Source organism: Sinocyclocheilus grahami, unplaced genomic scaffold (genome assembly GCF_001515645.1).
Source record: "Sinocyclocheilus grahami isolate Dianchi unplaced genomic scaffold, SAMN03320097.WGS_v1.1 scaffold343.1, whole genome shotgun sequence".
Classification (NCBI taxonomy): domain Eukaryota; kingdom Metazoa; phylum Chordata; class Actinopteri; order Cypriniformes; family Cyprinidae; genus Sinocyclocheilus; species Sinocyclocheilus grahami.
The window spans coordinates 419,563-421,602 of record NW_015505522.1 but is presented as its reverse complement, the minus strand read 5'-3'; the positions used below and the strand labels follow the sequence as shown (position 1 = coordinate 421,602).

The 2,040-nt window shown below is 34.2% G+C and overlaps 1 protein-coding gene across 1 annotated transcript in view; it reads right to left on the bottom strand.

Moving 5' to 3' along the window:
* LOC107603212 (cell division cycle protein 23 homolog) overlaps positions 1-2,040 on the bottom strand; it is a 9,534-nt gene that overhangs the window by 5,372 nt on the left and 2,122 nt on the right. Inside the window, exon 8 of the mRNA XM_016295954.1 lies at positions 687-865. Within this exon, the coding sequence (XP_016151440.1) occupies positions 687-865 (179 nt within the window). The remainder of the gene's footprint in view (positions 1-686; positions 866-2,040) is intronic.

The following is a 2,040-nucleotide window of genomic DNA, read 5'->3' as shown; positions in this document are numbered from 1 at the left end:
AAATATCTTCATGGAACATGATCTTTACTTAATATCCTAATGATTTTTGGCATAAAAGAGAAATGTATAATTGTGACCCATACAATGTATTGTTGGCTATTGCTACAAATATCCCCCAGCGACTTAACACTGCTTTTGTGCTGCAGGGACACATATATATATATATATATATATACACACACAAATATATTATACACACACACTACCATTCAAAGATTTGGGTGGGTAGATTTTTTTACGTTTTTGAACATTTGTAGTCTTTTATGCATTTATGTAATATTATAACCTAAAATAATGATGCGCAGCTGTATTTTCAGCATCATTACTCCAGTCTTCAGTGTCACATGATCTTCAGAAATCAGTATAATATGCTGATCTGCTGCTCAAGAAACATTTCTGATTATTATCAATGTTGAAAACAGTCGTGCCGCACAATATTTCTGTAGAAACTGATACATTCTATTTTCCAGGATTCACAGATGAATAGAAAGTTCAGAAGAACAGCGTTTATTTGAATTTTATCTAACAATGTAAAGGTCTTCACAGTCACTTCTGGTCAATTTAATGCATCCCTGATGAATAGTATTAGTGATGTTTTTAGGACAAAAAGTCTTAGTGAAGCAGTATTTAAAATTGAATGTGATAAATAGGCTGTGCAAAAGTTTACAATGAGTTGATTTGAATACCTGTAGGCCTGGATGGCAGCGGAGGTGTTCTTCATCTCCATGTACTCGTGACCCATGAGGGTCCAGGCCCCCAGACAGCGTGGATTCAGCTTCAGAGCCCGCTGGAAATACAGAGCGGCCTTCTCGTGCTGAGACCGCAGACTGTAGTAGTTACCTGTGAGCGGACAACAAAACACACGCTGTTCAGAAGACACTCGATGATTCCAAACATACTTTATTTTAGACCATTTCCTCAACAAGCTGGATTTTATAGGTTCTTTTTCTCACATCCCCGTTCAAGAAATCAATTAGTGTAGCTTTTAAAATATATTTAAACTTCTTATTCTAACATAAAAGGTCTTGAAAGGTGTGTCTTGGGCCATTATGCTTTGGCACAGTATCTGGGACACACACACACACAAGCTTCTATATCTGCCATATTTGATGTGCTCTATGCATGTGTGTAGATCATCGCAGATTAAAATAAAAGCCTAAAATATATCTGCTCATCACATGAAGTGATCGTGTCTCTTCATAAGACTTGGATTAAATCACTTGATTCATATGGATTGGTTTTATAATGCCTTAATGACCATTTTGGACCTTCTAAGTTTTGGTTACTTGGACTTTTGGAGAAAGGGCTGGGTTTAAAAGCACGGTAAACGATTGGAGAAGCATCAGAAAAAAATAGATATTTTTTCTGAAAGATCTGAAAGAGTTATAGCATTGATTAAAGTCATTTTTAAAATGTCCGATCCTAACAAACCATACATCAATGGAAAGATTATTTATTCAGCTTCCAGATGATGTATACACCTCAATTTTAAAAAATTGACCCTTATGACTGGTTTTGTGCTCCAGGGTCACATATTAATATTAAAAAAAACATCAAACAAAATAAGAAAATATCACTATTGTAATAACACTGTTTCACTATAATATACAATATTTAAGAATAAATATAATAAATTATATCATTGTATTTTACAGAAAACTACAGGGTGACCTGTTAAATATGATGGAGCCATAACTATCAATCTCCAAAATCTGTGACAGTAATTTCTTAATTTTTGTCAGAAAATCTTATGCATCCACTGAAGAGAAAACATAACTGCTGGACACTGGAGAAAAATGATGTAGCTGAATAAAATGCAGATAGAGACGTTTTACCGGATGAAACATCAATGCAATAAACATGCAATTGCGACAATATGTCAATGGCACAAAACCAGTCACAAGAGATTTATACACCATCTGAAAGCTGAATAAATAAGCTTTCCATGGACCTTTGGTTTGTTAGGATAGGATAGGTCAAATGTCAATTTTTTGTCAAAATTGGGTTTTCATTAAATTATTATTCTATAACATCTTGTCT